Consider the following 25,108-nt stretch of genomic DNA (forward strand, 5'->3'; position numbering starts at 1 on the left):
TTGAGGTCCGCGAGTCATCAAAGGGCCAAGTTTGGATACCCCTGAAATATGTGAACCAACGTTTCTCTGTGTGGATGCCGCTTCCGGAAGTCCATTCTAGGCCCAGGCAACAAGAAATTAGCTACTGGTTCTGCCAAAGCTGTGCAAACCGGCTTAATCCCACCACTGGTCGTAAGTTGGGGGGGGGGCTCGGGCCTCTGAGTGAATCAGATTCCGTAAGATGGGAAGGGGGAGGGGTTGGGGTTCCTATTCTGAGTTGCCATTCCTTAAGACTTCTTTGTACTCCTCTAGGTGCCCTGTTCCTGGGTGTGTTGGACTCGGACACATCAGTGGCAAATACGCCTCCCATCGCAGTGCCTCAGGCTGTCCCCTTGCGGCCCGGAGACAGAAGGAAAGTTCCCTCAACGGCTCCTCCTTTTCGTGGAAGTCGCTTAAGAATGAGGGTCCCACTTGCCCAACTCCTGGCTGCGATGGCTCGGGCCACGCCAATGGAAGCTTCCTCACTCACAGAAGGTAAATGTCAAGCATCCGGCGCGACATAATAACAATAACAATTAGAGTTGGAAGGGACCTTGGAGGTCATCTAGTCCAACCCCCTGTTCTGTACCAGCCTGCTACCGGCCCTGCAGCAAAAGCAGGGACAACCCCTTTACAAACGGCAAGAGGCTGGAATAAAGCCTGCCAAATTTATTAACATAAAACAGAGCAAGACAAGACATCAACCATGAAACAGGAGCTATGAAACAGGAACTATTCAAGCGGTTGCCTTCAGCAAACCAGCCCTCCCACACATTCCCCTTAAATACAGTTCAGGGCGTGGCCCCTCTCTGCCTCCTTCCGAGGTGCCCCATTGCCTTCCTCTGTTTACTCCTAATTGACTGCCTCCTGCGTCGGGCGTCCTTGAACAGGGCCAGCTGTGGGTCATCTTCATCCACGCTGTCAGGCTCACACAGCTGGGTCTCCGTCGTGACCAGGTGGGAGGGGCCCGGCTGAGGGCTCTGCAGAGCCTCAAGGCCATCATCGGCAAGCTCTTCAACACCCCCCTCCTCCTCCTCTGAGTCGTCCGACCCAACTGCCGAACCCACAGGCTGACCCTGAATCACAACACCCCCTGCTCAGGCAGGAAACCCTATTTCAGACAGATGGCCCTCCAGTTTCTTTTTGAAAACTTCCAGTGTTGGAGCATCCATAATTTGTTGGGGGGGGGGTTTTCGGGGACAGTCGTTCCCCTGATTCAGAGGTCTTCAAACATGGCCTTTTTATGACTTGTGGACTTCAAGTCCCAGAATTCCTCAGCCAGGCACGCTGGCTGAGGAATTCTGGGAGTTGAAGTCCACAAGTCATAAAAGGGCCAAGTTTGAAGACCTCTGCCCTGATTAATTGTTCACACAAGAAATTTCTGCTCAGTTCCAGGTTGCTTCTCTCCTTGATTCGTTTCCATCCCTTGCTTCTTGTCCGGCCTTCAGGCGCTTTGGAGAATAGCTTGACACCCCACCCCACCCTCTTCTTTGTGGCAGCCCCTATAAAGATTAAATCTCTATAAAGATTAAATATCCCTGTTTTATGCCCATTTTTACTACAGGTGCTCCTCAGCTTACGGCCACAGCTGAGCCCTTGCCTTAATTTCCGTGGCTAAGCGAGACAGTTCTGGAGTGAGTTTTGCCCCATTTTATGACCTTTCTTGCCACTGTTGTTAACTGAGTCACTGTGGTTCTTAAGTTAGTAACACAGATGTTAAGCGAATCTGGTTTCCCCATTGACTTGGCTGGTCCGAAGGTCATAGAAGGTGATTCCATGACTTCTGGGGACACTGCAGCCATCATAACTCCTGGCCAGTTGCCAAACCAAGTCTGAATTTTGATCATGTGACCATGGGGACGCTGCAATAGTTATAAGTGTTGCTCTTTTTTCAGAGAAGAGCAACAAAGATGATCGGGACTGGAGGCTAAAACATAGAAGGAACGGTTTCATGAATTGGGTATGTCTAGTTTAATGAAGAGAAGGACGAGGGGTGACATGATAGCAGTCTCTCAATATCTCAGGGGCTACCCCAAAGAAGAGGGAGTCAAGCTATTCTCCAAAGCGCCTGAAGGCAGGACAAGAAGCAATGGATGGAAACTAGTCAAGGAGAGAAGCAACCTGGAACTAAGGAGAAACTTCCTGACAGTGAGAACAATTAACCAGTGGAACAACCTGCCTCCAGAAGCTGTGAATGCTCCAACACTGGAGGTTTTTAAGAAGAGAATGGAGACCCACTTGTCTGAAATGGTATAGGGCCGTGGTGACGAACCTATGACACGCGTGCCGCAGGTGGCACGCAGAGCCCTCTCTGTGGGCACGCACACCGTCGCCCCAGTCCTAGGCCTTCAGCTGGGTTTTATAAAACCTTTTCGCTTTAGGCCTCCACCGCCGTGTGCAAAAAAAAAGAAAAGGTTCAATCAATCAATCAATTTCAACTTCTCACGGGACAAAAAAAGATCTCGCAAAGTTGGAATTGCTTGATTGAACTTTTTAATCCAAACCCAGTCTGCCGTTAACACTACAGCCAGGCCCAGCCAATGGGCCACACCAACCCAATGGGCCACGCCCACCCGGCACCCAACGATACATAAGTAGGTCTTGGGTTGTAGTTTGGCCACTCGGTCTCTAAAAGGTTCGCCATCACTGGTATAGGGCCTCCTGCCTGAGCAGGGGGTTGGACTAAATGACCTCCAAGGTCCCTTCCAATTCTATTCTATTCTATTCTATTCTATTCTATTCTATTCTATTCTATTCTATTCTATTCTATTCTATTCCATTCCATTCCATTCCATTCCATTCCATTTTCTATTCTATTCTATTCTATTCCATTCTATTCTATTCCATATTTTCTATTCCATTCGATTCCATTCCATATTTATTCTATTCTATTCTATTCTATTCTATTCTATTCTATTCTATTCTATTCTATTCTATTCTATTCTATTTCTGTTCAACAATCCTATTCTGTTCTGTTCTACAATCTGTTTATTCTATTCTATTCTATTCTATTCTATTCTATTCTATTCTATTCTATTCTATTCTATTCTCATTCTCATTCCATTCCATTCCATTCCGCACCATTGTAACTTTCAATGTACAAATAACTGTTGTAAGTTGAGGACTATCTATATGACGAATCCTGGTTAGAATTGTTCTTAATAATGGTAACTTGTGGAATGCGCAAATCTAAGTCCTGAGCAGTACAGTACAATTTCCTTTAGTGACCAGCCTTTCCTTTAGTGACCATTTGAAGTTACACTGGCACTGGAAAAAAAGTGATTCACATCAGGTCCTCTTACTAATGTCTGTCACAGCATCCTCATAGTCATTTGATCAAATTTCAGACGCTTGGCCACTGACGTGTTCTTATGACAGTTGCAGCGTCCCACATGATTGCATTTGTGATCTTCCCAGTCAGCTCCTGACAAGCAAAATCAATGGAAAAATCCATATTTGCTTATTGACCCTAAGATTCACTTAACAAGTGCAGCGATTTGCTTAATAACGGTGGCAAAATAGGTTGTAAAGTCGGAGCATGACTCACTTGGCACCCGTCTTGCTTAGCAATGGAAATGTTGGTCTCAGCTATGATCGTAAGTCGAGGACTATCTTAACAATGTAATATAGAAATCCAAATTTAGGAGACATCAAGCATTCACTTCCATTAAAAACTTCATTTTATGGCCAAGTTGTATGACTGTATCTTTTTATGGGCAATCTGCAACCGAGTTCCTCTAGTATATAAATTCTTACCCAAATGCAAGGCTGTTCATGTGATAATGAATTTCTAATGGATGTATAAAAAATATTGCTTATAAACTCGAGGGGAAAGATGCCATTGAGCAACAAATTTAGCACAAACGTTAAAATAGATGTTTTCTTTTTCTAATTTTCCTCCCCCTGACAAAGGAGAAAAATAATAAAAAAGCAGGAATTAGAGAAATCAATCCTTCTCCTCTCAGAGAAGGCAAAAATATTTTGTTTGAAAATGAATGTCGCGTCAGTCAAACACATTTTCTTCAACTGCAGTGAAGAGCAACAAAGATGATTAGGGGACTGGAGGCTAAAACATACGAAGAACAATTGCAGGAATTGGGTATGTTTAGATTGATGAAAAGAAGGACCAGGGGTGACATGATAGCGGTGTTCCAATATCTCAGGGGCTGCCCCAAAAAAGAGGGAGTCAAGCTCTTCTCCAAAGCACCTGAAGGCAGGAGAAGAAGCAACGGATGGAAACTAGTCAAGGAGAGAAGCAACCTGGAACTAAGGAGAAACTTCATGACAGTTAGAACAATTAACCAGTGGAACTACTTGCCTCCAGAAGTTGTGGGTGCACCAACACTGCAGGTTTTTCAGAAGAGATTGGACCACAATTTATCTGAAATGGTACAGGCTCTCCTGACTGAGCAGGGGGTTGGACTAGAAGACCTCTAAGGTTCCTTCCAACTCTGTTATTCTGTTTCCAAACTTTTCAGTGATCTTCTATTTTTAAAATCAGAACTGAAAACATTTGCACGAGTGAATCCTTTCCAAGAAAAAAATTATCACAATAGCATCTGCCTAGCGCTAACCCTAACCCTAATTATTTTTGAGGGTTCTGTTATACTAGATGTGTGGGTCAACAGTCACCTTTGACTCTCAGTGGAGCAACCCTTCCACAGACAGAGCTGATGTTCAATTTGGGGGTTCGTTCCGGGCTTCTTTATTTTATTTATTTGTATCCTGCGTTTATTGTTTTTACAAATAGCAATAGCGCTTAAACTTATATACCACTTCACAGCACTTTACAGCTCTAAGTGGTTTACGAAATCAGCCTGTTGCTCCCAACAATCCGGGTCCTCATTTTTACCAACCTTGGAAGGATGGAAGGCTGAGTCAACCTTGAGCCGGTTAGGATCGAACTGCTGGCAGTGGAACGCAGAGTTAGCCTGCAATACTGTATTTCTAATAGATAGATTGGAACAGATTAGATAGATAGATAGATAAATAGATAGATAGATAGATAGATAGATAGATAGATAGATAGATAGATAGATAGATAGATAGATGGATATAGTAGGTAGGTAGGTAAGTAGAGAGAGACAGACAGACAGACAGACAAGTTAAATAGGTAGGTAGGTAGAGATAGACATATAGGTAGGTAGGTAGACAGATAGACAGACAGATAGATAGATAGATAGATAGATAGATAGATAGATAGATAGATAGATAGATAGCAATAGCGCCGCTTCATAGCCCTCTCTAAGCGGTTTTCAGAGTCAGCATGTTGACCCCAACAATCTAGGTCCTCATTTTTACCGACCTCAAAAAGATGGAAGGCTGAGTCAACCTTGAACCGGCCAGGATCGAACTGCTGGCATTTGGCAGAGTCAGCCTGCAATGCTGCATTCTAACCACTGCACTACCACAGCTCCTAATAGCAATGGCACTTAGACATATATACTGCTCCACAGCGCTTTTTACAGCCCTCTCTGAACGGTTTACAGAGTCAGCCTCTTGTCCCCAACAATCTGGGTCCTCATTTTTATTTATTTTTTTATTTTTTATTTTAATCCCATTTATATCCCACCCTTCTCCGAAGACTCAGGGCGGCTTACAATTTAAGCACAAACCAATGTGCTTAGCAATAGCCTTCATTCTATGTATATGCCTGTTTATTAGGGCTTTCGCTTCCCCCCCCCCAAAGCGGCATTATTACAAAGTCAGCTTATTGCCCCCAACAATCTGGGTCCTCATTTTACCAAGCTCGGAAGGATGGAAGGCTGAGTCAACCTCGAGCTTGTTGAGATTCAAATTGCCGAACTGCTGGCAGTTGGCAGTCAGCAGAATTAGCCTGCAGTACCGCATTCTAACCACTGCGCAACCACGGCTGATAACTTAAGACAGTGAACGAAGTTCATGCAGTTAGTCCTTGACTTAGCCCCACTTGTTTAGTGACCATTTGAAGTTAAAACAGCACTGAAAAAAGTGACTGATGACTTGCCCCTGCAGCATCTCCGTGATCACGTGATCAAAATTCAGATGTTCGGCCACTGGCAGATATTTATGACGATTGCAGTCATGTGATCTCCTTTTGCGGCCTTTTGACGAGCAAAGCCAATTCGGTTAACAACGGGGTTGCTAACTTAGCTGCAGTGCTTCAGTTAACAACTGTGGCAAGAAGGTCATAAAATGGAGCTTAGCAACGGTCTCACCTAGCAATGGAAACTTGGGGCTCAATTGTGGTCGTAAGTTGAGGACTACCTGTAATGTCAAGAAGGATATAGCAAAGACGGTACTTGGGTGCAATGCAGTCATTGACCAAATATTTTGGTCTTCACAAACAATAGGATTTAGTTTTTATATACTGGCCGGTAGCGCTTTACAGCAGAGGTCACCAACCTTTGTCAGTTGGCAGACTGGAGGAAAAGGGAGAGGGAAGCATTTTACATGCGTGCATGCGCATGGGTGAACGTGGGGCTGCAAGCACGTGTGTGTCACAAACAGGGCGGGGCTAGTGCCTGCGTGATGCTCACTAGCCCTGCCCCATTCTCACATGGCGCAGTGCCTTGTTTCTGCGCCCTACAGCACCGCTACGGCTGTTTTTGCACCCCGCAGCACTACAGTGGCCATTTTTGCATCTTGCAGCGTGGCGACAGCCTGGTTTTGTGCCCTGTGCTGCGATGGTGTCCCATTTTTGTACCCCAAGGTGGAGCAGCAGCCCATTTTTGCACCCCGTGGTGCGGCTTCCTGTTTTAGCGCCCCACGGCCATGGTGCTAATGCAAGTGAGGGGGTGTGCATGCACATGCGCACACACTAGCCAGCCTGTCCCACGGATCAGTAGCCAGCAGGCCACGGCCCGCTATCGGGCCACAGGCCACAGGTTGGGGACGCCTGCTTTACAGCCCTCTCCGGGCACTTTACAATGTAAGCATTGTTTGCATATTGCCTCCAACAATGTGACTCCTCATTTTGCTGACCTCAGGATGATGGAAGGCTGAGTCATCCTCGAGCCCTATCAGGATCGAACTTCAGGCTGTGGGCAGAGTTTCCCTGCAATAATGCATTCTAACCACTGGGCCTCCAGGGCTCTTTAAAGAAGCCTTTACTAGAACAGCGATCCAAGCGTACGCTCCCATCAGCCAAGCAGAAGGAAAGGAGATTGGTTAGTTTTTATGGTAACCTTTAATCTGAAATTGACAGGGCAGGCAAGCAAAATATACTGCTTTTGTGGCTGGAGGCTGAAATGTCATCGTAGTGATTGGTACGGAAGGAAACGTTGGCTTGTACAGCCGATGGAACAAAAATAAAATGAGAGAGCAGCTTATCAGATGCTACCAGTCTGATGATTCATCCGTTGCTCATGCGTTCTTCAAACGTTCCAAAAAAAAGCACTTGCATGCATGACCACCACTGGACAGAGCACACAGAAATTAAATTGATTACCGCTGCAAGAATATTGTAGGGCATACAGTATAACATTTTCTCTGTGACTGCTTGTTGTTTGTGATACAGGTAGAGTTGACGTAAAACCATTTGTTTAGCAGCCAGCTGTTCAAAGCTACAACCGCACTGAAAATAGGTGATTTACAGCAGGTCCTCACACTTATAACTGTCACTACATCCCACAGTAACATCAAAATTTGGGCATTTGGCAAGCGGTTCGTGTCCTGGGGTCACGTGGTCACCATCTGTGTCCTTCCCAGCCAGCTTCTGACAAGCAAAGTCAATGGAGGAAGCCAGATTTGATAAATGGCTACTGCTAAGCTTGTAAGCCACCCTGAGTCTTCGGAGAAGGGTGGGATATAAATGTAATAAAAATAAATAAAATAAAATAAATGACTGTGTGATTCATTAACAGCCGCAGGGATTCACTTAACAACCGTGGTAAAAAGGCTGTAAAATTGGGCGTAACTTACTTAACGACTTCCCGGGTCAGCCACAGAAATTCCGGTCGTAGGTTGAGGATTATCTGTATAGCAAAATCAAAAGCTATCTAATTTATACTTGCCTTCGACAATTAGCAATATTCTAGGATTTGAAACTGACCGCTTGTCCATTCCTAACATTTCCTGACTCAATCTACCCGATTAACGATCATGTAATGAATTCACTGAGCTACGCCAGATTTAATATTAAGGGATGTCGATAACAGAGGTCTTCTGGATTGTTGTAAGGAATAAGATTTAATTACCCACATTAATGTGGCTTTTATATTTCTAACTGCTCTTTTCATATTTTCTGTTTTATTTGTGGTGTGCTGCCCAGAATCACGGGAGAGAGGGAGGAAATGGGAGGAAGGAAGGATGGATGGAAGGAAGGAAGGAAGGAAGGAAGGAAGGAAGGAAGGAAGGAAGGAAGGAAGGAAGGAAGGAAGGTGTCAAAGCAAGAACATCCAATGTTCTTTGAACCATGATAGAAGGAAGGAAGGAAGATGAGAGGGAGGGAGGAAGGAAGGAAGGAAGGAAGGAAGGAAGGAAGGAAGGAAGGAAGATAGATAAGAGGGAGGGAAGAAGGAAATGGGAGGGAAGGACGGAGGAAGGAAAGAAGGAAGGAGAACAAGTTAGGACACACTTTTTCAACATATACCGTACTACATCATGTCAATTGAGCTTGAATTATTTCGTGGTTACAGCTCCTTTTGGAAGTTCTAATTCTTTTGTTTTTCTTTCAGCTTATCGGGGTGTCCAAGAGCGACTTTTGCTGGAAAAAAAGGGAAAATCTCAGGGGATGATATACTCAATGCTAAATTCAAGACCAGCGATGGTAAAAAATAATTTGTCTTATTATTCAGCTAGTTTTGTAATTCGGGGGCAAAGCAATCTAACATTGGGGTGCCGGGTGCTCTCTCTCTCTCTCTGAACTTGGTTATTTTCTTGCAGCCATTTCATTACCCAGCCAGGTAATATCATCCACCCATGCACCTTTGTTTTATACATTGTATATAACCACCATATTAATATTCTTCTCTGGTCAGGATAACCCATAAAGGTTAAATTTGAGCTACCTAATTTGTTTAATATAGGGACGTGGTGGCTCAGTGGGTTAGGACGCTGAGCTTGTCAATCAGAAAGTCGGCAGTTTGGCGGGTCGAATCCAGAGTGCCGCATAACAGAGTGAGCGCCTGTTACTCGTCCCAGCTTCTGCCAACCTAGCAGTTAAAAAGCACGTTCCGTGCGTCTTTGGCATCTAGTCATGCCGGCCACATGACCACAGAGACGTCCTCGGACAAGCACTGGCTCTTCGCCTTTGAAATGGAGATGAGCACCGGCCCCTAGAGTTGGAAACGACTAGCACGGATGTGCGGGGGAACCTTTACCTTTACCTTTAATTTGTTTAAAAATTGCACTACAATTTCAGCAAAGGGATTCCATTCCCTTGCACCTCGGAAGTCCCTCACAGTTATGAACAGATTCTGCTTCTCTTTGCAACCTCTCTAACACGTCCATGAAACGTATAATCTTTCCAAAGAAATTTTGTTCAAGAAATCTATTTCTAATCATGAATACCAGTAATTCTCAATTTGCGACCGTAACTGAGCAGGGAATTAAAGCTGTAGACCACGGCAGTCGTTAAGCGGGTCACCAAATAACCGCGCCTGATTTGACCACCTTTTTGGCAAGGGTCGTTCAATGAACAAGAGGGTTGTTAAATGAAGCCATTATACCTAATGGGTATAATGGGTAGAATAGAATAGAATAGAATAGAATAGAATAGAATAGAATAGAATAGAATAGAATAGAATAGAATAGAATAGAATAGAATAGAATAGAATAGAATAGAATCTTTATAGAGAATAGAATAGAATAGAATAGAATAGAATAGAATAGAATAGAATAGAATAGAATAGAATAGAATAGAATAGAATAGAATAGAATAGAATAGAATCTTTATAGAGAATAGAATAGAATAGAATAGAATAGAATAGAATAGAATAGAATAGAATAGAATAGAATAGAATCTTTATAGAGAATAGAATAGAATAGAATAGAATAGAATCTGAAAGGGACCCTGGAGGTCTTCTAGTCCAGCCCCCAGCTCAAGCAGCAGAACCTATACTATTTCATACAAGTGACTGTCCAGTCTCTTCTTAAAATCTTCCAGTGATGGGAGCGCCCACAATTTCTGAAGGCAAAGCTTTTCCGCTGGTTGATTGTCCTCACTGTCAGAAAGTTTCTCCTTAATTCCAGGTTTTGCTTCTCTCTTTGATCAGTTTCCAATCCTTGTTTCTCGTCCTTCCCTCTGGTGCTTTGGTGAATAAAGGGGCTGTGAATAAAAGGGCCTCTTCTTTGTGGCAGCCCCTCAGATACTGGAACACTCCTATCATGTCACCCCTGTATCTTCTTTTCTTTAGAAAATATTTGAATACATCTGGGGCTGGGTTTGGGGGGAAAAAAACACCTAAGGTATTATTGTTGTCACCGGGATGATGGCGGTTTTCTTTCCCCTCTTGTGTCTTAAAAGTTCTAGAGAATGACGAAGAAATCAAACAGCTAAACAACGAAATCAGTGAACTGAATGAATCCAACAGTGAGATGGAAGCAGCAATGGTGAAGCTGCAGTCACAGGTAGGCTGGCACGTTGTTATTGTGATGGGCCATCAAAACACAGGCCAATGGTGGGTAGGAAAAAGTGGCGGAAAGGGTTAGGGAAAACTCTAGAGCAGTCTTCCCCAATCTTGGCAACTGTACGATGTGGTGGACTTCAACTCCTAGGATCCCCCAGCCAAAATGGCTGCCTGGAGAATTCTGGGAGTTGAAGTCCACAGACCGTAAATTGTTCCATGTCTGTGGACATTCTCAGTCATCCAGGTCATGGTTCTCCCAAAGGTGCTTTTTCAAAAAGGAACTGGACTGTCTTTTTTTTTTTTTGGCTTGAAGATGTTTCGCTTCTCATCCAAGAAGCTTCCTCAGTTCTGATTGCATGGTGGAGGCTAATAGTGATGATGATGATGATGATGATGATGTTGATGATGTTGATGATGTTGGAAGGGACCTTGGAGATCTTCTAGTCCAACCTCCTGCTCAGGCAGGAAACCCTATACCAGGGGTCTTCAAACTTGGCCCTTTTATGACTTGTGGACTTCAACTCCCAGAATTCCTCAGCTAGGCATGCTAGCTGAGGAATTCTGGAAGTCCACAAGTCATAAAAGGGCCAAGTTTGAAAATCCCTGCCCTACACCATTTCAGATAAATGGCTGTCCAATCTCTTCTCAAAAACCTCCAGTGTTGAAGCATTCACAGCTTCTAGAGGCCGGTTGTTCCACTGGTTAATTGTCCTCACTGTCAGGAAATTCCTCCTTAGTTCCAGGTTGCTTCTCTCCTTGATTAGTTTCCACCCATTGCTTCTTGTCCTGCCATCAGGGGCTTTGGAGAATAGCTTGACTCCTTCTTCTTTGGGGCAGCCCCCGAGATAGTGGAAGACTGCTATCATGACCCCCCTCGTCCTTCTCTTCATCAAACTAGACAATTCCTGCAACCCTTCTTTATATATACTGCTCAAAAAAATAAAGGGAACACTTAAACAACACAATGTACTGTATTTAATAGTAGGATGTCTTATCTTGTGTTCCCTTTATTTTTTTGAGCAGTATATTTTAGCCTCATCTTTGTTGCTCTTCTCTGTATGAAAGGATTGTATTCCTTGCCCGTCATCTGGTCGTTAGCACTCTCTTTGAGAGACGTTGAGGCCACTTGGAGATTTATCTGTGCCCTCAGGGCCACCTGAATAGTGCAAATGTGTGTGCAAGAGGGGTCAAAGAGGCTACATTAAGACTGAACAGCCCTCTTTCAGTAAAGGGCGAGGGATACGAGCTTACGTATCTCCTGTTTACAACACAGTCCTTTCAGCAGTTCCAAGAAGGTTACCACATCCATTTGCACGCTATTCAGGTGACCCTGAGGGCACAGATAAACCTCCAAGCGGCCTCAACGACTCCCAGAGAGAGCACTAACGACCAGATGACTGCAAGGAATACAAATTCTCCCATCCTCCACCATTCGGTCAGAACGGAAGAAGCTTCTCGGATGACAAGCGAAATGCCTTCAAAGAAAGACAAAAGTCCCAGTTGCCTTTTTTTTTTAAAAAAAAAAAAGCACCTTTGGAGTAAATTGTCCTAGAACCTTCGCTGAGCTTTCCAAAGCTACAGTACTGGCCACGTCCCCTGTAACCCTTCTCCTTTGCGTCCGGCAGATCTCCAGCATGGAGAAGAACCTCAAGACCATCGAAGAGGAGAACAAGATGATAGAGGAGCAGAACGAAGCCCTCTTCCTGGAGCTCTCAGGGCTGAGCCAGACCCTTATCCAAAGTCTTGCCAATATCCGCCTTCCACACATGGTAAGGAGATGACCTTGAGGGGTGCAGCATCTGCCGAGTGATCCTATCCCGGTTTCCGTAAGCAATTCCTCCTTAGCTCCAGGTTGCTACTCTCCTTGGTTAGTTTCCATCTGTTGCTTCTTGTCCTGCCTTCGGGTGCTTTGGAGAAGAGGTTGACCCCCCCCCTCTTTTGGGGGGCAGCCCCTCAAATATTGGAAGACTGCTATCGTGTCCCCCCTCGTCCTTCTCTTCATGAAACTAGACATACTTAATTCCAGCAACCGTTTCCTTACGTGTTTTAACCTCCAGTCCCCTAGACGACATTTGTTGCCGCTGTTGTTAAGCAAATCACAGCAGTTGTGAAGTTAGTAACCGGTTGTTCAGTGTATCCTGCTTCCCCGTTGGGAATCCTTGTACACAGAAGGCATCCCTTTTGCGATGAATTTCTCATGTTGGTACTCTTTTTGTGTTTCCCTCCAAATCCTGAACTAATGGCCTGCTGCAGAGAGCAGTTTTGTCAACCAACATACTGTACTTGAATTAGCCGTTGAATGAGTAGCAATAGAAAGTGAAGAAGTGCTAACTCACAAATACAAAGGTAAACATTCTAGCTCAGGAATCTACAAACGTGGCCCTTTTATGACTTGTGGACTTCAACTCCCAGAATTCCTCAGCCAGCAAAGCTGATTGAATTGTGGAGGATAATGATGATGATGATGATGATGATGATGATGATGATGATGATGATGGTGATGTTGGAAGGAGATCTTCTAGTCCAACCTCCTGCTCAGGCAGAAAACCCTATACCAGGGATCTTCAAACTTGGCCCTTTAATGACTTGTGGACTTCAACTACTGACTCAGGAATTCTGGGAGTTGAAGTCCATGAGTCTTAAAAGAGCCGAGGTTGCCTACCCATGACCTAGATGGCAAGGAGTAGAAAGGGGGTATGCTCAGATGAATGTTCTGCTCTTGAATTTTTTAGGAAGCTTCAGAAGGGGTTGTTGAACAATTTGGCAAGGCCCACCAAATGATAACTGCTTCATACTCTTGTTAATGTTTCGTTCCTCACCAGGAACCATCCTCCATGTGCAATCTAATGCACGATTTCCATTTTCTGGGACTCTTCGGATGTCATTTTTTTTATATCAGCATTCATTATACTATATAACAAATACCCTTATACGTCTTATATCCTGTGCTCCTTCGGGCATTTTTATGCTAGTTTATAAATCTTCTGCAGAGATGCCTTCCTTTTCTAGCACTGCACGCACAATTATTCCTGACAAAATGCCTTCCCTTCCCCTCCGCTAGCATACGGAATCTGCATCCCTGCCCTCTGGACTGTGATTAACTGTTAGAGAACCTCATTAGCCATTATTTATGGCGTGGTTTAATGAGGGTAGCAGACCTCCTGCCGCTTATGTCTATTTCATATATGTTCAGTGTGTTATTTGCAGTTATTCCTTTCTCCCAGGCTTAGAGACACGACACTGTGCAACTGGTGTGGGACCTGGGATCTGGGCAGTTAATGCTCTTTGCTCTTCAGCTCTTCAATTCTCCACAAAATGCATAGGTCACTGCTGGAAGAACGCCATTCAGAAAGCAGATTGTAGCTTATTATGCATAATAAGGGCTTTGAGTTGGTGTTTCTGTAATGTAGCCGTTATTACGCATGAAAGGCCGCCGGTTTGAAACCAGGCAGGAACAGCCAAAGGTTAAAATGAAAAATACAGGTAGTCCTCGACTTACGACAGTTCATTTAGTGGCCATTCAAAGTTACCACAGCACTGCAAAGAGTGACACGTGGCCATTTGCCACACTTAACGACTGCTGCAGCATCCCCGTGGTCACGTGATCAAAATTTAGACATTTGGCAACTGAATCATATTTATGACGGTCGCAGTGTCGCAGGGCCCTGTGATTTTTGTGGCTTTCTGACGCACAAAGTCAATGGGGAAGCCAGATTCTCTTATCAACCGTGGTTCCTAGCTTAACCGCTGCAGTGATTCACTTCACAGCTGTGCAAGAAAAGGTCGTAAAATGGGGCAAAACTCACTTAAACAATGTCTCACTTAGCAACAAAAACCTTGGGCTCAGTTGTGGTCATACGCTGAGGACTACCTGTATAAGATATTTAGGGAGCCAGCTCTGTCTAGTGCAGGGGTAGACAACCTTGGCTCTTTTATGACTGGTGGACTTCAACTCCCAGAATTCCTGAGCCAGCATGGGGGAACTATGGCCCCTTCATGACTGGTGGACTTCAACTCCCAGAATTCCTGAGCCTGCATGGCTCAGCTTGGAAACCTCTCCCTTTTCCCTCAGCCTGGCTGGCTCAGGAATTCTGGGAGTTGAAGTCCACAAATCATGAGGGGGCCATAGTTTCCCCCATGCTAGCTCAGGAATTCTGGGAGTTGAAGTCCACGAGTCATAAAAGAGCCAAGGTTGCCTACCCCTAGTAGTGGTTAAGGCACCAGACTAGAAACCAGATCTGTCAGCTGCCACCTTACACCTGCCTATGCTTTCTTACCACGCAGTGACAGTCTGCCATGAATTCTGAGGAGGGGGGGATGGGAAGGGGATGCTTGGGGGGAAACGAAAGTAACCGCTGTATCTCCCTGAGATGCTGCTTCAAAGTCACCCAGCTGGGAGAAGAAGGCAGATGCATACCAACATAGCTTGAAGTGACTGTCCGAAAAACATCTTGCTTGAACCTGATTAGTCATCTGGGAGGTCAGAGATGGGAGGCAATTAAGGGAGGAAAAAGGTGAACTTAGGGATTTTGGTGCGCGATGCTCAGTTCTGCCTGTGCCTTATTGCAATGCACTTGACTTCTAATAAAGTTATCCCTTTCTCAAAAATATGTCTAGCAGTTGTTGGAAATGTAGACATAAAACCAGGCGCATATTATCATCGTTGGTGGACACGCCCTAAGGCTAAAAGATTTTGGTCAAAAATACATACGTGTTTAGAGAAAATGACAACACAAAAAAGTAGATTTTAAGCCAGAATTATTTCTGTTAGGTATAATTGCAGGAAATTATGAGAAAGAATGTGTATATTTAACGTTACATGTATTAACGGCAGCAAGAATTGTATTTGCTCAACATTGGAAAGATGAAGAATTACTAGCAATAATCAGAGATAATCAGGAAAATTTTGGACTGTACAGAAATGGACAGACTTACATTGAAAATGAAGGAGAAAGGAGATTCAGAATACTTTACAATGGAGGTCACCAACCTTTCTCGGTTGGTGGATCAAAGGAAAAGGGAGGGGAAAGCATTTTACATGTGTGCGTGCACACGGAGCTGTGAGCATGTGTGTGGTGCAAATGGGGCGGGGCTAGCACCCACGTGATAATCACTAGCCCTACCCCGTTCTTTTGTGGCACAGTGCCTTGTTTGTGCACCCTACGGTGCAGTGGCAGCCATTTTTGCACCTTGCAGCGCAGCAGCGGCCCGTTTTCGTGCCCTGAGGTGCAGCGTCGTTTTTGTGCCCCGTGGCTACGGTGCTGGCACAAGTGAGTGGGTGTGCCTGCACACGTGCACGCACTGGCCAGCCTCTCCCATGGCCCACTACTGGGCCACGGCCCGCAGGTTGGGGAACCCTGCTTTAGAACATGGGATACATTTCATCAATGTCTCGATGTCTAAGATGGCGCCGCCTGGAATGGCTGTGGCTGCATTGGCTCTTGAAGGCGAATAGTTTTGGGAGGGATAGTAAGGGCAATAAGCCACATGATCAGGAAGATTTTAATGTGTTTGAGCAACATGGTGGAACTAAGGTAACATACGACATACGAACCGACAATCTTTGCTGGCCTGGCGAGTTTCTAGTTGTTTTGGAACTGTTGGTGAGACCGTTAATAGTCGTTGGCGCTGTTTGAATTTGTTCTACCAGCAGCAAGATCTGACTGCTGGCCCAGCGACGGATTCTATTGCAAATCAGGGAGGTTTCCAGAGGAGGCAGAGGAGGAGAGGACCTGGAGCTTATGGAGTAGAGGAACTGGATGAGGCTGTCGGCAGACCCAGAGGAAGAGAGAGAGGCTTTTGGAGGAGTTGGTGGCGGCGGCAGCAGCATGCTCCAGGGGCGAAAAGAAGCAAGGACTCTTTAAGGAAAGGGTGGAAGAGTCAGGATCAGAAAAAGGAAAGAAGGCGAGGTTGTCAGAATACAAGCAAATTTGAGGGCTAATCCACATGGAGCCCCATTTCCATCTGTCCTGTGTGCCATCGTTCACTCCCTAGAGACTAAAATGGACAATGTGAAATTTGAGCGGGCCCCGAACAAGGAGTATATATCGGAGGTGGTGACCCTTTGAGAGCTGTATGCAATGAAATTTCATTTTGATGTATGCCGATTGGTGTACATTCAAAGTGACAATAAAGTTATCATCATCAAAACGAGGTAGAGAGAAAGGAGTTTAACATGTATTAGTAAGCTAAATATTAGAACCCAGACAACATGTAGCTGATAAAATATTAAGGATTTGTGATGATAAAAAATTAATGGAAAAAAAATATGTACTTTTCTCAATAAATAGGCCAAGGATCATTTCTGTTTAGAGGTTTAAGTGGTAGCAGGTCTGACAAGATCATGAAGAGATTGGGCAGTCATTTGCCTGGAATAGCAATAGCAATAGCACTTATATACCGCTTCACAGTGCTTTACAGCCCACTCTAAGCGGTTTACAGAGTCAGCATCTTTGCCCCCAACAATCTGGACCCCTTCGTTTTACCAACCTAGGAAGGATGGAAGGCTGAGTCAACCTTGAGCTGGTCAGGATCAAACTCCTAGCAGCGGGCAGAGTTAGCCTGCAATGCTGCAATCTAACCACTGAGCCACCACGGCTCCGGGTGGTATGGAATGGTTTGAGGTGTCCTGCTTGACCACGTGGTTGGACTAGAAGACCTCCAAGGTCCCTTCCAACTCTGTTATCCTCTTATTCTTTCTGAATCCAGACCGCCTTCACGAGTCTTTCTGATTATGACTTCTCTGTTTCCCAGTGAGGATTTACGGTGACGGTAACTATGCTTCTTTCTGTTTGTCTGTTTGTTTTGGAATCCAGGAGCCAATCAGTGAGCAGAACTTTGACGCCTACGTGAACACTCTTACCGATATGTACACCAATCAAGAATGCTACCAGAATCCTGAAAACAAGGATCTGCTGGAAAGCATCAAACAGGCAATTAAAGGAATTCAGGTCTGATAGGTAGGAAAAGAAAAAGAAACGTGTGTGTGTGTGTGTGTGTGTGTGTGTGTGTGAGAGAGAGAGAGAGAGAGAGAGAGAGAGAGAGAGAGAGAGAGAGAGAGAGAGAGAGAGAGAGAGAGAGAGAGAGAGAAGATGTTAGAATATCTGGAAGACTTTAGAAGACCTTCACTCAGGTTTATTTGTTGAATGAATGAATCAAAGGACCAAAACTTAACCAAGAGGCCATTCACAAAAGAAGAAATGAACTCATTTTTTTTTGTCGTCGTTGTTTTGTATCGTTTCGCTGACTTGACGGCATCCCTCTGGCAAACAGCAGGAACTCTTGTTTTATTTCTGGCGATAGATTCAAAGCTGGCCTTGGAAGTAGGTGGAGATTTTGGATCTTCGCGGGCTGCTAAGTTTCCTACACTTCGTAATAGAGTTATTCCAAGCTTTAGAGCACTGAAAGAAAGAACGGATTTTTCTCCATGTCACGGGAAGGTTCCACAGTCGTGGGTTGCTTTTGGTCGGGTCTCAAGGTAACAACGTCAATTCCATGTCATCTGTTGCTCAGGAGAAGCCGGAACTGCAGTCCCTCCATCGAAATCTGGGCTGGCCTTCTGATTCAACGAAGGGGTTCAAAGCCGCTGGACACGAGAAGTCACAAAAGTATTAATAGAGTCACGTTATTTTTTAATTTTCCAAAACAGCAGCTCCGGATCTCCAGCGGAATACGCAACAGGAAACAAAAAAAAACAAAGCAAAGCAAAGTTCTCAGGGAAGATTTTTTCGGAGTTTGCAACTACAGTATTCTTTTGTCTGTCTTTTTTTTTTTTTAAAAAAAAGGCGATTAACAAACAATCTGGGGAGGTTTTCTAGGGGAAGATTCTTAACTGTGTAAACGTGGTCCGGTGATCCATCGGTTCTGGATAGTCCTTTTTGCTGACTGTGCTGGTTCTCTTCGTCGTGTGGTCGTCATCCTTCAGTGAGCACTGCAGGCATCAATGCCAGAGGCGTCCTTCAGGTGTGACTAGGAACAAATGGGGCTAGCCTACTAGTTACTCTTCCCTGTGGACTTTTGGCTGAAAGATTCGCGGCAACTGTGCTTGTTGGTTCTCAGCTTTGGTTTCCACCTATGTTTTTATTTTCTGTGTTTCACAAAAAAATAGGGGGAATTGTCCTTCAAGAAATATTGGGTAAAGCTCTTCCAAAGAACCACTTTGATTTGGTGTTGGGGGTTCACCGTCCAGTCTACGTAAGTCCAGTGTGCACTTAAAAAATGACAAGGAAGCAGCGGGTGGGGTTCAAATAGGCGGACAACCGGTTCTCTGCGTGGATGCCACTTCCGGAAGTCCATTCTGGACCTGGGCAACAAAAAATTACCTACCGGTTCTGCCGAAGCGGTGCAAACCGGCTGAAGCCCGCCACTGCGAGGAAGTGAATGTCTCTTGCAAAGCAAATTTATTTGGCACCCCCTTAATTCAAGGGGATACGGCTAGATTTTCAGAGGGAGATAAGAGCAGGAGGGGAGAGATGCAAATAGGACACAGTCTATGGTTTGTCCACCCTTATCAAGAGAAATGAATCCTTAGTTTGGACCCAGCCATGCTGGTGAGAACGATCTGGATGGCGCCTTGATATAGTACAGGTAGTCCTCAGATGAGCCCCAAATTCCTTTGGCTCAGCTTTGCCCCATTTTATGACCTTTTTGCCACAGTTAGCGAGCTTAACCGCTGCAGTTGTTCCCCGATTGATGTTGCCTGTCAGAAGCCAGCTGGGAACGTTACAAATGATGATGACATAAGACCAGGACAGCGCAACCATCCTAAGTAAACTCCAGTTGCCAAATCCCCGAATTTGGATCGTGTGTCCTTCGGGATGCTGCACTGCTTGTAAGTGTGAAAAGCGGTCATTAATATTTTTTTCCCCAGTGCTATTGTAGCCGAATGGTCACTAAATGAATGGCTGTAAGTCAAGGCCTGCCTGTAATTGGCTCGAGGGCAATCAGTACCATTTTTAGATTCCTAGAGCATGAAATAGGAGCCACGGAGAAGGCCAGAAGAAGGAGTGGGATGTTCTCTAGAAATTTCAGTTGACTCCTGAGATAAATACTCCTCACACTTGTCCCCAAGGTGCTTTTTCACGAGTCAACTGGACTTTCTTGTTTTTCCTTGAAGACGTTTTGCTTCTCATCCCAGAAGCTTCTTCCGCTCTGACTGGATAGCAGGGAATGGAAGGATTTATATTCCTTGCAGTCATCTGGTCATTAGTACTCTTTCTGTGAGCCGTTGAGGCCTCTTGAAGGTTTAACTGTCTCCTCAGGGTCACCTGAATAGTGCAAATGGGTGTGGAGCCTTCTTGGAACCATTGAAAGGACCGTGTTGTAGACTGGAGATAAATGATGTCTCATATCCCTCCCCCTCTGTTGAGAGAGGGCTGTTCAGTTTTGACCTAGATGGCCTCTTTGACCCTTCTTTCAATCCATCGGTCCTCTCTGTCCAAAATGTGGACTTTGCTGTCTTCGAAAGAGTGGCCTTTGTCTTTTAAATGTAGATGGACTGCTGAATCTTGTCCATATTCTGGACAGGGAGGACCATTGGATTGGAAGAGGGGTCAAAGAGGCCATCTAGGTCAAAACTGAACAGAAGGGGAGGGATACAACATCAACTATCTCCAGTCTACAACGCCGTCCTTTCGGCAGTTCCAGGAAGACTCCACACTCATTTGCACCACTCAGGTGACCTTGAGGACACACAGAAGAGCTTCCAGGTGGCCTCAACGGCTCTCTGAAAGGATGCAAATGACCAGCTGTCTGCAAGGAGTATAAATCCTTCCATCGTCCACCATCCAGTCAGAGCTGAAGGAGAAGCTTCTGGGATGAGAAGCAAAACGTCTTCAAAGAGAAACAAGAAAGTCCAGTTGTCTCCTGAAAAATCACCTTTGGGGACAAGCGTGACCCGATGGCTGAGAATCTCCATAGACACTCCTCATGCTTAGTGATCTGTGGGTTTCAGCATATCCAAAAGCCAGACAATGGGTCATACAATTCAAAGAACAAGGTTATTAGCTACTTTATGAGATGCTTAAATCTCCCTTTTTGGGGGGTGGGGGGGTGGGCAACCATGTGGTTTTCCAAACGAATTCTCCCCTTGCTTCCAAGCTTCTAAGTTGCAATCCTGAATTCACGTGCAGGTGTTGGTCCTTGACTTACATCCAGAGTGCAGCACCAAATTTCTGTTGTTCAGTGAGTTTTGCCTCGTTTTACAACCTTTCCTGCCACCGTTGCTAAGTGAATCACGGCAGTCGTTCAGTTAGCAACACGGTCGTTAAGTGGATCCGGCTTCCCCATCGGCTTCGCTTGTCAGAAGGTCGCAAAAGGAGATCACGTGGCCTCGGGACACGGCCACCGTCGTAAATAGGAGCCAGTTGGCCAGGCGTCTGAATTTTGATCATGTGACCGCGGGGAATGCTGCAATAGTCCTAGTTGTGAAAAAGGCTCAAAAAGCCGCTTTTTCTCAGTCCCGTTGTAACTTTGAATGGTCACGAAACAAATGGTTGTAAGTCAAGGACCACCTGTAACTCAACCCCTCCCCTCTCACTTCCAACATGAAAGCTTCTAAGTTGCTGATCCTCAGTTCACACACAGGACCCTCAGCAACTTTGAAAACAGGGAAGTCCCTTCAGAAATCACAACTACACACGTGTCCAGGCTAGCTAGGATAGATCTTGGGAGAGGTGCCTGCCAGAAAACCATACAACAAAATCCTGCTTCTTGTAGGGCAGGGGGGTCTTCACACGTGGCAACTTTTAAGACTTTGTGGACTTCAACTCGCCGAATTCCTCAGCCAGCCCTCTTCAACTTTAAAACTTGAAATCCACAAGTCTTAAAGTTGCCACGTTTGGAGACCGCTGTTGTAGGGAATGACAAAACATCTGCTTTTTGGTGGGGGAAAAGGATCGACGTGCGAAGTTCCTGAGAAGCTCAGATTTGCTGGTGCTTGCAGGTGTCGTCGTTTTTCTTTCAGATACGGCCCTTCAGACCACATCAGAAGGCTGCTCCAGACATTTCACGACCCAGCTAGGTAACATCATCCATGCTAGAAGGGAGTGAAGTGGGCAGAGAGGAGGAAGAGGAGGACTGTGGGGTCCTTGGTGCTCTCTGAGTTGGGTTGTTTTCTTGCAGACATTTCACGACCCAGCTAGGTAACATCATCTGTGCTAGAAGGGAGTGAGGTTTGCAGAGTGAAGAAATCAGAATGGGAGGAGGAGGAGGAGGAGGACTGTGGGGTCCTTGGTGCTCTCTGAACCTGGTAGTTTTCTTGCAGACGTTTAATTACCAAACTAGGTCACATCCTCAGTACGTGATGCAGACAGCGCAAAATAGTTTCTCTTCCCGTTCCTGTGATGGTCCGATTTTTGCGCTCACAGAGGCCCAGTGGAGGAAGCGCATTCAGAATGCATAGATCTTAATTTATGTCGCCATGTGAGGCCTCTATTCAAGTTGCAAATCTGACTGAACCAAGAGTCCCTTCAAGCTTCAGTGTGAGGATGCCTTAAAAGCCGTTAGTCCTCAACCCTCCTAGGCTATAAACGAAAATATTCTGATGCCGAGGAGAACGTACCGTTATAAAGATGGAGGCAGAAAGAAAACACGCGTGCATAAACACACACAAACACACAGATGGGTGACTTTACCAAAGGCCCAACGGTTGTGGACTCCTGAAGTTGCCTATCTGAGGTAAACTGGTTGGTGTGCTAAACAAAATAAGGGAAAAGCGACCGAGATGAAGTATTAATGTGGTATTTCGGTGTGTAAATAAAGTCTAATGGGATGGTAATTGCGGCTCATTTAGTACTTAAAATAGAGAAATTGCACTTCCTTAAAAAAAAAAAGTTGAAGGATTTTTTGGGGGGTGGGTGGGGGGGAAAGTAGTTAGTTGAATTATACTGTAAATTATTTAAAAAATGCACTCAGTGCATAGATTTGGGAGCGGTGGACAGCCCTGAGGTCCATTCCTTGTGTTTTGTTCATACACACAAGCTGCATACAGGTAGTCCTCGACTTATGGCCACAAGTGAGATCAGACTTTCTTTCATTAAGCAAAGCAATTGTTAAGTGAGCCACACTTAATTTTAAGATCTTTTTTTGCCACGATCGTTAAGCAAATCACGACACTTCCCAGTGAATCATGTGGTCATTAAATGAATCTGGCTTTCCCTATTGACTTTGCTTCTCCGAAGCCAGCTAGGAAGGTCATACATGGGGATCACATGAACCCAGGATGCTGTATCTGTTGCAATTACATGCCAGTTGGTCACGTGACTATGAGAATGGTGTGTCAGTTGTAAGTGCGAGGACCACTTGTAAGTCACTTGTCAGTGCCGTCGTAACATTGAACGGTCATTAAACGAATGGTTGTAAGTCAAGGACCCCCCTGTACAGCTAGTCCTCGACTTACAAACAGTTCATTTAGCGACCGTTCGAAGTTACAGCGGCACGGAAAAAAGTGGCTTATCACCGTTTTTCACATTTAACGACTGTTGCAGCATCCCCCTATGGTCACGTGATTTACATTGCGATGCCTGACAACTGGTTCATGTTTACGACGGTTGCCGTGTCCCGAGGTCATGTGATCATCTTTTGTGACCTTCTGATGAACCAAGTCAAAGGGGAAGCCAGATTCACTTAACAACGGTGTTACGCAGGGCTTTTTTTCTCATAGAATGCTCAGAATGGAGTTCCGGCACCTTTTTTGGATGGAACCTAGTAGGGTAGGCAAGGCGGGTTGTATGACATGTGTGAGTTCCGGCACCTTTTTCTTTTACAAAAAAAAAGCACTGGTGTTACGCATTTAGCAACCACAGCGATCCACTTAACAAATGTGGCAAGAAAAGTTATAAAATGGGGCAGGAAAAAAAAATCGCTTGACAAATTTCTCAGCAACATAAATTTTGGTCTCCATTGTGGTCGTAAGTTGAGGATTACCTGTAGTTTTCCTACCTGTGTGCTACAAGGGCTTGATGGATTCAGAAGGGATGTTTACTATCCATGATGTGATTTTCATTCCCCGTGCCCTTTTCTCTACTTTTCAAATGGTGTGTGTAGATCTTGGTTAAAGTACTAATCAAATATTAAAACTGATTCCATGGCAAATGGTGCTTTTAAGGGAGACTGCTCGTCTGAATATTTAATTCACCAATAACGTAGGAAGCTTGTTTCATTCTGCAGAAAAGGTTTGGGGGAAAACACAGTTTCGTTTTAATTTTTTTCTGTAGGCACCCTGTAAGCACCCTAATTTGGGAAAAGATGTATGTACTTTATATTTGCAACACCTTATGTTTGAAATTTTTTTGGCTATTTATTGAAATGTTTATTTATTAAATTTATACTTCTTTTAAAACTGGACATCACATCAAGAGAAAGGAAAGCAGGCAAATAGTAATAATAATAATCCCTGGAAAAGAAAATACAACTTTTTGATCAATAAAACAATATTCCCTTTAAGTAAGAAAAAAAGTCTAACTTTTGCTTGTAATTTTGATGCAACCAAGTTATTTTTATATATTTTTGTTATTTATTCTTTTACCAATGGGGAATTTTTTTAAAGATATTTTATAACTGAAGTGGTTTTTTAAGAAAAAGATTTTTGTTTCAATTTTTCTTTTGCGTGAGGACAAAATGCGGAGAGAGAGAGAGAAAGAGAGAGAGAAAAAAAATTAACTCCTTTTTGTTGTTTTGTGATTATTTTTTGTCTTGGCGTTCCTATCATTTCAGGCACTGATAATGGTAAAAAATTTAAAACCCTGTCATTTCTTATTTATTTAATATTTAAATTAAACAAAAAAAATTGATCTGTACTCTTGTATATTTATTTTGTCATGTTTGTGTGTTGGTTATGTGATGGCTGAGTAATTGTTTATGTGAAGGAATACTCTTCCTATTTAAATAATAAAGAATCACATTGGGGAAAAAATTAACCAGTTCTTTCATGGATTTTTTTTTAGGTGCCTTGTGTGAAATAATCCCCATTTGCTTTTGAGAGTTAAATCCCATAACTTGTTTTCAGATAGGCCTCAATTTATGGCCGATTACTTAGCGACCGTTCAAAATTATGTGCTACCTGGAAAAGATGGAGTTATGACCCCATTCATAAGTTCTGATTATCTCCCCTTTCCCCCCCCCCGGTCATGTGACCCCATTCCGGATGCTTGGCAACAAGGCTGAATTTACAGCCATTTACGACGATTTTGCTAAAACCTGGAAGTTTTTTTCCAGTTTTCAGCAAAATGGTGATTTCCAGCAGCTTTCATGTCCATGTCACAATATCCTTATTACGTGATCTGTCTTCGTCACCAGCCTCCACAAGCATTCTAAATAACTTTTTTTTTTGGTAATATATTCAGTCTTTTAGCCTCATAAGTGCTCTTCAAGCCTTATACTCAGAAAAGCGTAACCAGAACAAGCGTGGCTTCCCTATTTCAAAAGAGGACAAACATTCTCTTTGGAATGTATCTCATGCAAAAAAAAAAAAAAGATTTGTCCCAGTAGTTTATACAGCACTGAGTAGGCTCCTTATGGTTTTTAAATAACTTTAACCTTTC

At 44.3% G+C, this 25,108-nt stretch overlaps 1 protein-coding gene across 1 annotated transcript in view; it reads left to right on the forward strand.

The window, feature by feature from the left end:
• Positions 1–17,524, forward strand: part of MYT1 (myelin transcription factor 1) — a gene marked incomplete at both ends in the record, with an annotated part of 92,878 nt that extends 75,354 nt beyond the window's left edge. Inside the window, 5 exons of the mRNA XM_083360834.1 lie at positions 292–513; positions 8,676–8,767; positions 10,466–10,569; positions 12,194–12,337; positions 17,384–17,524. Coding sequence (XP_083216960.1) covers positions 292–513; positions 8,676–8,767; positions 10,466–10,569; positions 12,194–12,337; positions 17,384–17,524 — 703 coding nt within the window. The remainder of the gene's footprint in view (positions 1–291; positions 514–8,675; positions 8,768–10,465; positions 10,570–12,193; positions 12,338–17,383) is intronic.
• Positions 17,525–25,108: the final 7,584 nt, after the last annotated feature.

Source organism: Vipera ursinii (genome assembly GCF_947247035.1).
Source record: "Vipera ursinii genome assembly, chromosome: 3".
NCBI lineage: Eukaryota > Metazoa > Chordata > Lepidosauria > Squamata > Viperidae > Vipera > Vipera ursinii.